The sequence below is a fragment of the Scleropages formosus genome, chromosome 18, assembly GCF_900964775.1.
Source record: "Scleropages formosus chromosome 18, fSclFor1.1, whole genome shotgun sequence".
NCBI lineage: Eukaryota > Metazoa > Chordata > Actinopteri > Osteoglossiformes > Osteoglossidae > Scleropages > Scleropages formosus.
Window position 1 is genome coordinate 2,784,572 of NC_041823.1, and position 12,430 is coordinate 2,797,001.

Here is a 12,430-nt window from a genome sequence, read left to right on the forward strand (position 1 = left end):
CTTAATAAACTCGAATAGCTGGAATGATCCCCCTTCCCGTCGGGGACGCTTTGGCCGTCCAGCGTCCGGCGCACAATGGCCCGGCTGTGCGGTCGTCACTGGTCCTTTGTTGCGTTGGGTGCGGGGCCCTCATTCTGCGTGCCGTGGCTACGGAGGGGGTCCGCGGTGTGCGGACACACCGGTTCTCCCGCCGACGGAGCCCGAAGTCCCAGGGACGGCACCTCGTGCGTTTCGGCACCCGGCGCAGGGCGTTCGCCCGCAACTCACCGTGTAGAGCAGGGACTCGACCTGGTTGAGCTGCTCCTCGCACACCCCGGACTCCATCTGCACCTTGCTGACGATCCGCTGGAGACGCTCTAACCTGCAGATGCCACCAGGGGGAGCGTCACCGCAGGGAGAGCAGACTAAGGGAAACACTGAAGTGTAGTGGGGCATCGCGATCATCTAAAAGCATCTGGAAAGTTCTTTTCCATCGGAATTCATCGTGGTGCTCATCTGCATTAATGTCGTTCGCTCGAATTAAGCACGTGACAATTTTTAAAACTGAACAGCAGCACGATTCTTATATGAGCACAATTAATATCACAATTTTTAGAACTGAACAACACCGCGATTTTTCTAACATCTCGATTTTACAGCGCAGTCGGCTGGAACCGTGGAAATAAAAAAAAAAAAAAAAAAAAATCAGAAGCTCAATTAAATTTTTTTTTTTTTTAACGATGATCATAAAGCCAATTAGAATTCGGTTTGGCTACAAGAAACCAGAAAGAAACTCACGTCCTCCGGCAGCGAACCAAGTACTCTAAACTGTAGCTGGACGTCATGAACGCCATAGCGGAGGGAGTGCGGCCGGCTCAGCTCCACGTGCCGAATGACCGCGTCCAGGAGCTCCGTGCCGCATCTGTACCACGCTTCGGCGGTGCACCCGGCCAGGCGCAGACTACTGCGTCCGGAACCCGTGCCCAGTGTCCCCGGTAAACACCGACAGCAGGCCTGTCTTGTGACCCCCCCACCCCCTTTGTAGCCGCCGATAAGTTACGGCCCAAATAATCGCGTTACGTCCTCCGACTGATCTAATTACTGCCGTGGTTTTTATCGGCTGCCTCCGCATGTCAACACCGGCTGCCCATCCAGCCCAAAACACACCAGCGGATAATGAGTAAAGGAAAGACACACCTGTGTGTTACAGGCAGCCAATCAGAGCGAGGAAATCACTGCATTGTTCTTATTCGCATTCCCCCCGCAGCGACTCGGTGTGGATGAGACCCACATAGGTGAACCGTATACAAACTTATTGTTGTTCCTTCCCCTTTTTGTTGCTTTCCTCCAGAGCCACTTCGCTTATTTACAGCTTTAATAATTACACAGTTACTGTAGTAATTTAATGTACAGCCAACCTTCTGTTTGTATTATGCGTCTGATGCGTTGCTCAGCGCGACGGTGTGAGAGGAGCGGAACTGAATTCAAAGTTCCCAGAGATCGTACAGCCTTCATTTCCAACCGACGTGGGACTCGAACCAACGACCCCTGGCTTCGGAGGCCAGTTCCTTACCCATTAGGGTGATTCGAGGACACGGGAAGCAGCCTGCTTGTGTTGGAAATTCATATGACCTCTCGCCGCAGCCCTGACCCCTACGGCACGGCAGCACGATGGACGACGTCTCGGTCGCGGAGAATTCCGGAAAGGACGAAGGCGGCTCCGTGAGCCCTAACGGCAGTGACTCACCTTTCAAACTCCACCCTCAGGAGCCTCTCTCTTTCCAGAATGGCTATGTGCAGGCGGCCCCATTCCTTCTCCACATCGATGGGGTGGTAGCCGGGCGGCACCTTCACCTGTCCCGCCTGGACCGCACTCTGCGATCAGAGACACACAGAAGATGAGACAACCGCGTTATCGTCCTCTGAGTGAAGCTCACGCCCATCTCCACGGTGATCATGCGCCACGGCCGGCCGGCGGCGAACCTCGAAGGACGAGAAGATGAGCTTGGAGCGGTTCTTGTCGGCCTCCTTCGCCGGCAGCTCCGTTTCCTTGAACTTGAGGAACTGACGCCACAGGATCTGCGGGGAGCAAGATGCCGCGGTCAGTGGGCTCCATCGTGAGCTCCAGGGGGTGGGGTGGGGTCGGGGGGGGGACAGAGCGAGTCTCTTCTCACGTTGTGTTTGGTCGAGGGCGTGTGGCGCAAGGGCGGTGCACAGTACCGCGGTACGGGACACTGAGAAAGTACCGCGCCAGTTATCAGCAGGAAGAAATGGAACAATTTTAATATTACCGCATATCTGCTCATTTATTCGATCTATAAAAGTACATTTCAGCTTCAGAAATGAAAAAGTCCATTTCAGTTAATTATTTATAACAATAATATTCTTTTATCATATTATTATTGCTACTGCAGTTATCATTATTATTATCATCGACTTTAATTTTACTCCTTCATGCAAAGTGAATTTCACTCCTAGATAACCAACTTTACACTGACTTACCCGTTTTTTTTTTTTTTATTTTTTACAACAGGGTAATTTTTATTCCATCGGTTCAGGATCGGTACCTTCATCATTAAGGATCTCTTGTCATTTATAATCTATATTTCTGCCACATCATAAGAACACAAACAGATTTATTCATTTACTGGGCAATTTTTTTCCAAGTGACTTACAGTGTGAGGTTTGCGCTCCGTGTTACTTACACTGATTTACCCATTTATACAGCAGGGAGATTATTACTGTATCCATTCAGGGTAAGAACACTACTCAAGGGTACTACAGCAGGAAGGGCATTCCAACCCGGGTCCTTTCTATGCCAGTTGACACTTTTAACCGCTACGCCACCTGCTGGCCGCCCCCAGTGTAACGTGCTCCTGTTTCACGAGCTGGCTCTGAGCAGCCCTACAAGTCGCCTCCTGCAGATCTTCCAGAGAGCAGAGTGATACGGTGCTGCAGGTTCGAACAGGTCGATTCCTGTGCGTCTGGAGCCGGGTGTGTCGTGGTCGGGATTAGTGGGAGCGGGGGGTGTCTTTGTGTGCCAGCTCACCCCCCGGCAAGTCAGAACACTCCAACTGGTTGAGTCCTTTTAGCGCCCCCTACAGGTAGTGTGGGGGAGGATCCAACTCCCCCCCCTTTTTTTTTTTTTTTTTTAAATGTCATGTGATCTCTTCTGATTTTTCACTGACTGCATCAGGTGGTTCAGTGTGATAATGATGAAATGTGCAGATTGTTAAAGTGACGCTTTTATCCGACTCATTTTAACCACTTGTTGTTTTAAGGGTTTCAATATATTTTTATACTGTGCCCACAGGACTGATGAGTTTTGGTTTCGACGTTTCAGTAAAGTGGTTTTTATGAGTCTGTCTAACAGGTGTATGATGGCTATCTGTCAGTCGGAGAATTCTGCTTTATGTGTTTATTATTATTATTATTATTATACTGTCCTTTGCTAATTTATATCTGATGTTTTTTAGCAAAAAAAAAAATCTCCAAAAATTGGTGGAAGAGGGTGCAGACAGTGACTTGAACTTAAACGCCCTGTGTTCATTTGAGGTCTCCCTCAAGATGCAAGATCACAGAACCAGCCGTACGCGGTATTATAGAAGGTTGTTATTATTCTCGATAATATCATTACAATTATTTATTTGGCTCGCACTTTCCCCCAAAGCTGCTTTATACATATGTATATACACACACGGTATATAGAGCCAAGTGTGGCTGCAGTTATTTTTCCATTTTTTCAGATTGCTCATTTTTACTGTATCGATCCAGGGTAAGTACCTTAATCAAGGGTACTATGGCAGGAGCGGGATTCGAACCCAGCTCCTTCGCGACAGCTCCAAGCGCTCCGCCGCCTGCTGCCGTGTCACGTCCGAGACCCCCGAGGTGCCAGATGTGGTGCCAGTGTGTGGAGAGGAAGGGGAGAGGGTGGGATGGGGACTGGGATAGGGACTGGGATAGGGACGGGCGCAGCGCCGGGACTCACCTCGATCTCCTCGTAGCTGCCGGGGAACTTGCGCTCCTCAAAGAGCACGACGTAGCGGCGGATCCACTGCAGCAGCACGGTGACGAGCTCGTAGTACTCCTGCCAGCGCAGCTCCAGCTCCTGAGCACAGCGGAGGGTCTTAACAGCACCTCACTAACTCGCTTAGCGGCCGGCCGACACACCACCCTCCCCCAATTAGGTGTCACAGACGCGGCCTTGTGGACGGGGGTGCCGGGGGGGCATGCAGGCCGCTCCCGAACAGCATGTGCAAAGACCCATCTGTCGCACAAACTATCTGCTCTGGAGTGCATTTAATTTCATTTAAATTAAATGCCTGAAGGGGGCGACACCGAGGCCTCGCGCTGAACCTCCAAAGACCCCCGTTCCCTCCTCTCGAGACTGAGGTTACATGTTAAATATGAAGTAAATGTATATGCAGCGACACGAAAAGTGGCAGACCCAGTATTAACAGCAGCACGGTTACATTTGCCCCACGTTCCGTCATAAAAGTGACCGTGAGAGAGAAAGAAACACCTGATTTGCTGAGGAACACAGGTGCGAAGTCAGTGAATATGGGTGGAATGGACGGTATATTAGTGGGGTAAATTGGGGAGCGTCCTGGTCTTTAACAGCAAAGTGACTCTCCTAATGTCTTATTATTATTATCATCATCATTATTATTATTATTATTATTCAATCCAATATTTGGCTTGTTTCCAATTTCGGCCCCCCATGGCTGCCTTTAAAAACAAAAACCATTAAAGTGACTGAATGCGTAACTGTACAGTAAGAAGTGGGTCGAGTCCCGTCCCTCGCGTCACGTGTCCACAGAGGGGCTACGCAAAGGCCCCCCGCGGAGAACCGGAAACTTCCGACGGTCTTGATGACCAACGATCCGCACGGAAGATCAATACAGGAACGGAACAATCGCGTTTTACGGGGCTGTATGGAAACTCGAGAAAGGAATTTGCGTGACAAATCGAGGGAAAGGCGCATGACAGACCGCCGATGTCACCAATAATAACTTTGTTATTACAAAAACACAGTCATTTAAATAATCCCGAGAGCTCCGAGAGACTTGATCGGAAGCGATTTGCTCGAATCCAATCGCATCTGTCGCACTCCAGCGAACAGCCAATCGCAGCCTCGCACTAAGGAACTGCCGCATAGCCAATGAGATGAGCCCGCCCCGCCCCCAGCGGACTCACGTTGGCTTTAACCCCGTCCTGGACATCGGGCACCCGGGGCATGGCATCGTACAGGGAGGACACGTAGGTGATGATGGACTTCTCGTCTGGGTTTGGCACGTCCACGTCTGCAAAGAGGACGAGTGACGGAGCTTAGAACTTATGTACGGACGGATGCGGGCACACACACACACAGACACACACACACACGCACGCACACACACACACGCAGTCTGAGACCTTTTAAGGCTTTTGTCTCAACTCGAGCGGGGTCGCTCCGAACCAGAGCCTAACCCAGCAACACAAGGCGTAAGGGGAGGGGACACACCCTGGACGGGACGCCAGTCCATCGCAAGGCACCCAAGCAGGACTCGAACCCCAGACCCACCAGAGAGCAGGTCCCAGCCAAACCCGCTGCGACGCCATTCTGGACAAGCGGTTGTTGACAATGGATGGTTACTAAGGTTTGTGGGAAGTTTATCAATTAAGACCATCGTTTTTGGAAGAATTCTCACTTTACAGCTTTTTTCCCAAGTGCCTAAAACTTTTGCACAGTCCTGTATGTGGAGAAACCATTAGAAAACAAGGCATGTCTGCACACGCAAACACACACACACACACACACACACGGAGAAGAAACAGGCTTTCAGGCAGTCATGAGACACAGGGCGCAGCAGTGTTTGGACAGTAAATCCAATATGTCTCGGGGACAGTGGTGTGTTTGTGCTCCAACGGAGGGGTCCTCTTTGACACGACGCCCAGGCCGCGCCGTCACGCACCACCCCGCGCCGCTCGGCCCGTCCTCCTCTACCGGAGCTCTGCTGGCTATTAGCGGTCGCGAGGAACACGGTCCACGCGACCGTCAGCCAAAACAGGCACGTGTCTCGGGCTCTCGGTTAGTCCGCCCTAGGTGAAAACTGACCGGGATTTAGGTCTAACCCTATAAATGTGATACCTGAATACCTGGAGGGCGGGGCACGGAAGGTGGTCTGTAAACACGGTCATTAAAGTATTACTGCGACGGAGCAGTGAGGATCGTCATCCGAGACAAACGAGCCGCGGTTATGGAATACGGGGGGTGGGGGCTGGTTCCCCCTGAAATGAAGAGAGGCAGAAGCTGTGCGAGTATCATAATGCGCGAGAGCGTGGAGACGGACTCGACGGAGAGGAAGGGCGCCGGGAAGGGCATTATGGGTCCTCACCCTCCGGGTCGAGGAGCCGCGTGACGCCCAGGTTCGTCTCGGCCACGTTGAAGGCCTGCTCCAGGTTCTGCAGATTCGTCTGTTGGTACACCTTCTTCATGTCGATGAGCATGGGCCTGGGGGGGGGGGAGAGAGACGTGGCATCGCGGTCAACGAGCAGCCAATCAAAGGATGACGTCCTGTCGGTGGACGTGAAGCAAACCGTTGCGGCGAGACCCCAATTAATCCAACGAGCGGCACGATGTGTCGAAACGCTCCGAGCGACTCGTGTAATTTCTTCAAACGTTTACTCCTACTGTGGTGCTTACTCTGATTTAATACAGTCAAAATTACCCTGCTTTAAATGGGTAAATCAGCGTGAGCACCTTTGTGACTTTGTAGGAAAGTGACAGACAAATTATGGTTAATAATGTCCTGTAAGCCATCAGCTATTTTCATTATTATTAATAACAACAAGCAGCAGATGTTGAGACACATCATTCAAAGACACAAATCACTGCTTTAGCTGCACGAGGAGAAATTGGCCGTTTCCCATTTGCCCTCTGGGAGGTTTTCTTTAGCTCAACATGTCAACACACAAATCTGCAGAAAGACTCGAACCCAGACACAGCACACAAAAATAATGTAACGCAGAAGTGAGAAAAGTTGATATTTTGTGCAACGGGAGACTGGCTGTGTTACCACACATCCTCCATCGGCGTAACATGTAAATATGAGTAAATCTCTGGTTCCAGGCAGCCAGGGGGCGTGGCCATTGAAGGGAGAGGAGCGCGGGTTCAAACAGCACTACGGGGAATGACAGCGGTGCTCTGACAAGTGATCGACAAATGGTGCAGCGTTCCAGCACCTTTATTTATCCATCTGACCCTTTCTCCAAGGTGAGGTACCGTGTTAACACTACTGATTGCACTGATTTACCCATTTATACAGCACGGTAAATTCTACCGTATCAATTCAGGGTAAGTAAGGCTACTCCAGAAAGAGGTGGCAGCTCTAACCTGCTGTCCAGATATCGTAGCGTTTAGACACACACACACACACACACACACACACACACACACACACACACACACACACACGCAGAAGGTGGAGAGAGAGGGCCGTACAGCTCCTTCACGCGCAGGGTCGAGCACACCGTGTAGTATCCTTCGGCGCTGGGCGAGTCCAGATACACGCGGCGGACGTCCCGACGGCTCCGCTCCCCCCCCCGAGCCCCGGGGCTGACAGATCGTTCGCTCCTCCGGCCGCCTCCGCCGCTGCCGTCGAAGCCCTGCTCCTCTCCGCGGGAATCCCCCGCGGAGCCCTCCGACGGTATGTCCACGCACATCATGACCACGCGGTCCTGCAGGTCGTTGACCGAGCCACCGTGGCGCCGGCTTTTGGTCTCCACCTTCTTCTTCTTCTTCAGGCTGAGCATCGTGGGGGGTGGGGGAGGTAACTCGGAGCTGTCCTACACACCCGCTCCGCTGAGTCCCTGCCGTGACGTTCCCGTCTCCAGGCAGCGCTGCTACCAGTCATCAGTGGTCGTCGCTCATCCCTTCACGGCCTGCACCGGTCCCTCTACGCTGTCAAACCCCCTGCGGAGAAGAGTCCTGGTCCGGAACCCCCCTGCTCTTCAGTTACCCAGCGTACCACCCCGACGCCAACTTTCACCACACGGTTATGGTTCCACGAAGAAAAAAAAGAAATAATTTCCCAGAATAAGAAAACAATGGAGTTTTAGGGAAATTTTTAGAATAATTGATATTATTATTATTATTTCCAGAGATCCCTCCCAGCTCGACTCGGCCGCCGTCTCCGCGTGTCTCGGTTCCAAGCTGCTCGGCTGTTTCTGGAACCCGAGTCGAAGCCTGGGAGCCAGGGGGGTCGGGCGGGGCGGGGCGGGGCCTCGCAGGTACACGCCGGCGTCTCACATTGCCTGCCCCGCGGGGGACGCTCTTTCGCTGCTCTCTGCGAGGAGTCGCCACCGCCCCCACGGGCCCCCCTCCTGTTTACCTGCCTTTACCCTGACAGGAAAGAGCGGATCCGCCCTGCTCCCACGGGGCCCTTTCTGGGTGAGAATGTACCGCAACTGCATCTGCGGCGACTTCCGAAGCTAGAATGTTGCAGTAAACATTCACACAGCATGGTAATTTTACTGGATCAGCGCAGGGCGAGAACCTGGATGAAGGGCACTAGGGCAGAAAGGGGGATTCGAACCCGGGACCTTCGGCTACTTGCACCACCTGCAGCCCCTGATATATTCTTAAACTTCAAATGATAAGAGGTTTGGACCTCGGAAAAAAACATACTAAGCTGCACGACAATAATATTATAATTCTGTTTTGATGATAGTAATAATGAAGCAGTTATGAAGTGCAGGTAATAAGCTCCCGTTCCTCAGACAAGGACTCCGCCCTTTTCTGGTATTCCAGGCCTAGAGGGGTGAATTTCCAGTGAAAAGCACCACATCCGGGGGGGGCCGCGCCGGGAGACGCGCTCTCAGGGACAAGTCCGGTCAGGACCGCAGCCGCTGGCAGAGCCGGGCGCGGTCGATCACCTGGACTCAGGTGCGGTCGACACGCCCGCTGCTTTCAATGAAGCGTCCCAGTGAACGCAGCGCTGTGTTTGTGCGAGGTGCGAGCGTGCGGGGCGGACGGCTCATTATTTTACACGCAGACTGTTGGCCGAGACCGACCCGCCGCCCCGTGCGGAAACCAGCAGGAACTGCAGGGTAAAGACCTGCTGCCTCCTCCTTCAATTCTGCTCCAGGTGCAGCTCCAGCTCTCACCCCCCACTCGCACCCGGTGCCCCGCACTCACTTGTGCCTGTGGATGACGGCGTTGAAGAGCTTGCCGTCCCTCCAGCTCGTGGTGAAGTTGTCGCACCGCAGACCCGGGTAGCCGTCCACCATGCGCTGCGACCACAGCAGCAGCTTCTCCTTGGCCGTCATGTCGTCCGACTGGCCGTTCACCTGGATGTCCGAGATCTGAGTGGGGTTCGCGGTCAAATACGTGTCAGAGGGCGACCGCTCCGGCGGCAGGTGGACAAATCAGCGAATCACGCTCAGCGCACACGTGGCTGTGCACACGGTGCACGTCTGTAAGTCAGTTGTTACATAACTTTCTGGGTATTAATTTTTTGGCCCCCAGAGTCCACTGTGGGAACCCAACTGGACCGCACTTGAACCCCAGCCTGTCGGTCACTAGTCCAGCTTCTTTCCCAACGCAAACACTCTCCGGGACACACATGCCTTTTTCAATACTTTAACGCATATTTCTGAAAAACACTGGCTCTTATATGAAATTATTATTTACTTGTAATACGAAGATACTGTATACATTTACTCCGGTACACTTTTACACAGAGTCTCCTCCTCTGACAACGTTCAATATTTGTTGCAGCGCAAAGACGACCTGCATTTACTCGCCGAGCCAATAGGTGGCAGTAAAGTGGAGCGAGCGCGAGCTCGGGAACAAGGTGCGATGTTTATGGGATGATGGATGATCTGCATTAAACAGGAACGAGTTTATTTTCACTAACAGTCATTTTAGAATAGCTTTAAATTTAATACAGCTCTGAGTTAATTAAAAAAATTAAACATTATTAAAAATCTTATTTTATTTTTCATACGCGTGGATAAGATTTCTGCACAGTCTGATCAGTGAATAAAATCAGGGACACTGGTATTATTATTATTAGTAGTATTACTATTATTATAACGTAAAGATTTCACTGATTGTGACTCTGCGGTAGAAAAAGATTTTGAGGTTACAGACAAAACAAATTTAAAAAAAAAGATATCCGGCCATAGATATGTTTCTACGTTGACTCTGACACTGTGTGTGTGTGTGTGTGTGTGTGTGTGTGTGTGTGTGTGTGATGAGAAACCCGACTCCTTGTTGACTCATCAGCACCACACCCAGCAGGTCAAGTCCCGGGACGCCACCCTCCTTTATCCCTACGAGAGAAGCGAGAGATCCCCGGCGACGCCCCCGACCACCAAAAACGACATTTAATTACAATCCGTGTTTCAGAGCTTCCAGGAGCGCGAGCGCCAATTCCGGACCGGCTACGCCCTCGCTTTGTGTTCGGCATGGGAAGATCCTCCACGGAACACCCACACACACACACCCACACACACACACACCCACACACACACCGCATCAAACACCTGGCTGCCAGCACAATGCATCGCACCTGTTGTGTGCGGCGTGACTCGCCGCTCCCCATTCAGCCCGGGGAAAGGCCCACAACCCCCCGGTGCGGTAAGCGCCCTCCAAGTTGCGCCGAAGTGGACCGCGGGGTCACGCGAGATCCACCGCATGCGATGAGAGGCAGCGCAACCCGTGCCCGTGGCAGCGGTTGAAGGAGCTGGACAGTGACCGGAAGGCTGAAGGTTCAAATCCCAGGTGAGAAAGAACTACTGACCCCAGAGAGTAAAGGGCAGCTGAACGATGTAACAACGTCAAACGGGGACAAAGACGCAACAAAGGACACTGAGACAAGGGCCTGTTAGACACCCCACCCCCAGCCCTCCTCTTAGCTCCAGGGACCCTCCGACTCTCTGGCGCCTCCCCAGAGGGAGAACAGCGAGCTCAGGGATGCAAACCCAGCTCCCGCTGTCGTCTCACCCAGCCGGTTTCCTGCTCTCCAGGCAAAGCCTGTGCCTGACAGAGTAACGACGTGGTACCGTCTGTCCAGCGTTTACCTTTACCATGTTCAGCCTCAACGTCGTAAAACGAGAATCACGTGCAGCACAGTTCACGCTCACATGACCGGACTCATGGGGCTCTGGTGAGCGTAGCCTTGATATCTTAAAACAAAATGCTTCATTGTCACAAACATTTTCTTGGTTGTGTCTTTAGATTCGTAAGCTTGCACATTACTTGAAATACTGAAATGAAGTTTAAAAATTAACATTTACGTTTCATTTTGCACAGTATCCCTCCAAAGAGGGGAAGGAGGGGCTCGCTGCAACGAGCACAACTCCTCCCGATGCCATTTCCAAAAAACATTTTCTGTTACGTGTTGACAGTTGCACACTTAAGTTAACTAAAGTTACTATAAATTTTTAAATTAAGTGATTTCTTTTTTCTTTTTTACAAATTTACAAACCACCCACTTTTTGTTTAATAATAATTCTATAAAAAGTATTAAAAATTAAATTAAATATTAGAATTCCAAATTCGGTGATCTGATCATGTGAGGTCCGGTCACGTGTGGATGAAATGTAACTCAGGTCCAGAAGGAGAGCGAGTGAGTTTGGAACCCACCACCACTGGGAAAAGCCCACTGCGACCAGAGAGGATTGATTGGATCCGACTGGTCTGGATCAGGTTTAATTTGACTGGTTTGATTGATTGATTGATTTGCTCTGGAGCGAAGCGGAGAGGAAGAGTATGGGATGAAAACTCAACACTGACACTGTACGACACCTGGAAGTGGAGGATGATGGTCCATATCAGCCCCAGTGTCAGTTTGGGGTTTCCGTCGGCAATGTCGTCATTTCGGATATTCACCAGCTTCACCTGGGGGGGGGTTCAGAGAAGGTTCCAGAAAGGGATAAAAACAAACCGGGATGAGAACAAGCCTTCTACCCTGGACCTGGAACATCCCATCATGCACTGGGGGTGTGCATTTATGTCTTATTCTTACAATTTTACAATGACCACAAAATGTTGAAGATAAAACACAGAATATGATATCCATCCATCAGTATCCATCAGTATCCATCAGTCTCCAGTTGATAAAAACACACACACACGCACTGTCTGAACCGCTTGTCCTATACGGGGTCGGGGAAGACGCCCTCGGCTCAGCCTTACCTGCCGGTGTTTGAGGAAGTCCAGCGCAATCTGTACGTTCTGCAGCTTGTGGAAGCGCATCCGTCCCTTCTCCCGGGGCTGTGGAGGAAGGGAGAGGGGGTTAGAGATGTAGGGGTTGGCGCGGTGCCGTGACCGTTTTCGAACCGGGGGCAGAATGAGCCCAGTGCCTTTCAACTGGGTGTCAGCCATGGTGGTGGGGGAGGGGAGGGAGGAGAGAGAGACTTTATGTTGCCATGACAACCAGGTTCCACACTACAACCGAAGAAC

General features: G+C 51.6%; 1 protein-coding gene across 7 annotated transcripts in view; it reads right to left on the reverse strand.

Moving 5' to 3' along the window:
* The window catches only part of LOC108940583 (plectin-like), a 138,852-nt gene that overhangs the window by 24,926 nt on the left and 101,496 nt on the right, over positions 1-12,430 (reverse strand). For 4 of the 7 annotated variants that reach the window (XM_029246024.1, XM_018762832.1, XM_018762833.2 and 1 more), the window contains exons 4-12: positions 12,164-12,241; positions 11,762-11,866; positions 9,158-9,324; positions 6,357-6,472; positions 5,176-5,282; positions 3,968-4,087; positions 1,963-2,058; positions 1,727-1,854; positions 268-361 (exon numbers count right to left, since the gene is read on the reverse strand). In XM_029246024.1, the coding sequence (XP_029101857.1) occupies positions 268-361; positions 1,727-1,854; positions 1,963-2,058; positions 3,968-4,087; positions 5,176-5,282; positions 6,357-6,472; positions 9,158-9,324; positions 11,762-11,866; positions 12,164-12,241 (1,011 nt within the window). The remainder of the gene's footprint in view (positions 1-267; positions 362-1,726; positions 1,855-1,962; positions 2,059-3,967; positions 4,088-5,175; positions 5,283-6,356; positions 6,473-9,157; positions 9,325-11,761; positions 11,867-12,163; positions 12,242-12,430) is intronic. The other 3 variants (XM_018762829.1, XM_029246023.1, XM_018762831.2) reach the window with 1 other exon arrangement.